This window comes from Entamoeba invadens (assembly GCF_000330505.1).
Source record: "Entamoeba invadens IP1 unplaced genomic scaffold scaff_1105074725867, whole genome shotgun sequence".
NCBI classification, from domain to species: domain Eukaryota; phylum Evosea; order Mastigamoebida; family Endamoebidae; genus Entamoeba; species Entamoeba invadens.
Genome location: NW_004443675.1, coordinates 89,746 through 91,671, shown reverse-complemented (window position 1 = coordinate 91,671; position 1,926 = coordinate 89,746). Strand labels below are relative to the sequence as shown.

The 1,926-nt window shown below is 29.2% G+C and overlaps 1 protein-coding gene across 1 annotated transcript; it reads right to left on the bottom strand.

Annotated features, from left to right (window-relative positions):
- Positions 1 to 1,005: 1,005 nt before the first annotated feature.
- EIN_433350 (hypothetical protein) lies at positions 1,006 to 1,584 on the bottom strand (the record flags this gene model as incomplete). The annotated part of the gene is made up of 1 exon (XM_004260436.1): positions 1,006 to 1,584. One exon carries the CDS (start codon positions 1,582 to 1,584, stop codon positions 1,006 to 1,008), a length of 579 nt encoding a protein of 192 aa, XP_004260484.1.
- Positions 1,585 to 1,926: the final 342 nt, after the last annotated feature.

Here is a 1,926-nt window from a genome sequence, read left to right as displayed (position 1 = left end):
ACTTCTCCCTTGTTCTTTGACTGGAATTTTTGATTTGGTTGTTGATATTTTCTTTTTATTCTTCTTCAGTCGGCAACTTAAGAAGTTTTTCCAACTCTCTCCCCTTTTCGATGTTTTTGTAAATTGGTCTTGGTGGTCTTGTTGTTTCAGGTGTTTGAGGTTTTGGCAACAACAAATGAGGTTGTTCTTCTCTAGCATGAGTTTCACTGTCAATGTATTTTGAAAGGGTTTCTATAAAATCTCCCAATTTGTTTTGTGCTCTTAGATATAATGGATTTCTTTTTTCGTTCAAAACTTGAGCAATATCCATCAGAATTTTCCTTTTCATTTCATACATTTCCATGTTGAGAAGAAGACTTGTCACTGCTTTATTCTTTTGTTGTTCAGTGAGTACTTTTGAATCGAAGACCAGATTGATATTCTCGTTGAGCATAAAAAGATATTTGCCATAAGATTCTTTGACCTCGTGTAAATTAAACATTTTAAACAACAATTTTAACCATTTTTCATACTCAATTTTGTCAACATTGCCGTTTTTAACAACCAATTCAATAAAGTTTAAAAACAGTTCTTCGTCTCTAATCATTTCACCTATTGTTATATACAAATTGGGACTATAATGTTTTGGTGTTCTTCTTGTCTCTCTTTCCAAAAATTTTAGTGCCAAAATATACCTTTTTGAATAGTCCAAAAATATTTTAAGCATCTCAACAAAATCTTCTGTAAGTTCAACCTTATTATGTGTAGTTTCTTCTTTCGCCCCGCCCGAATCGGATTCCCCAGGTTTTATTCCAAGAGATGATATAATCATCATAAGAAATATCATAATATCAATTAATTGGTTCCTGCAAATGTTTTTTAAAAAAGTTAAAAATATCAACAAAAGTTTGAAAAAACTTTTGTTCAAATTTGTTTTATATTTACAAGAAAACAACTTTTCAACCAAAAATAAAAAATTGTTTTCAATTGTTTTTAACTTCAAAATACTCAAGAATTCAATTATCTTCAAATTTGTCTGAGTTTAGACTTAAGTTCAGCAAAATATCTGTTGACTAAAACAAATCTATCAGTGTTGAAAGCTTCGAACATATCTACCAGTTCTTTACCAATTCCATTCATTAAGTTGAGGGAGGTAATCAATCTTCCAAGATGTACCTGATCTCTAATAATAGCATTTGCTCTTCTTCCAACACGTCTACCTTTGCGAATAGCATCTTTTGCGTTTCTTACAAATGATTCTTTTTCAAGAATACGGTTGATATTTAATAACATTTCATTCATTGCAGAATCTGTGTTTCTTGATTTGGCTACATTTGCTTCGGCTTTCATCAAACGAACAGCCTCAATTATTCTCTCAACGCTTCTTACATAACCATCACTGAAGACACCTCTGTTCATTGTAATACGATGAATGATATAATCACAATTATCAAACATACGTTTCAATCCTTCTTCTAATCGAGTTAAGAGTCTTTGTCTTGTTGGTCTCAAGTCATATCCAGGTGGTGCATCTTCAAAGTCATACATATCATAAGCCAAAGCCAATGAAGATACAAACAATAATGAAACAATTTTAAAGACCATTTGGCTTTTAAGATGAAAATTGGTATTTTAAAGGGAGTGGCGTTGTTTATGCATTAAATTAAATGAATGAACAAAAAGTGTGAAGTATGCTTTGTCAAAACAAACATGATGAAACCAAGTATTTTACTTATAATTATTTAAAAAATATTTGTGTTTTAAAACATATCATTATCTTCACATTTTAATGTGTTTGTGTTTTGAATTCATATTATTTATAATTATTAAATAATAATAACGGATATTATATTATGATATTTAAAAAATACATTTGAATTGTGAAATCTTTATTTTTTGAATATTAGTGATAATAAACTTTTTTAATTAAATCATCTTTTAACAATT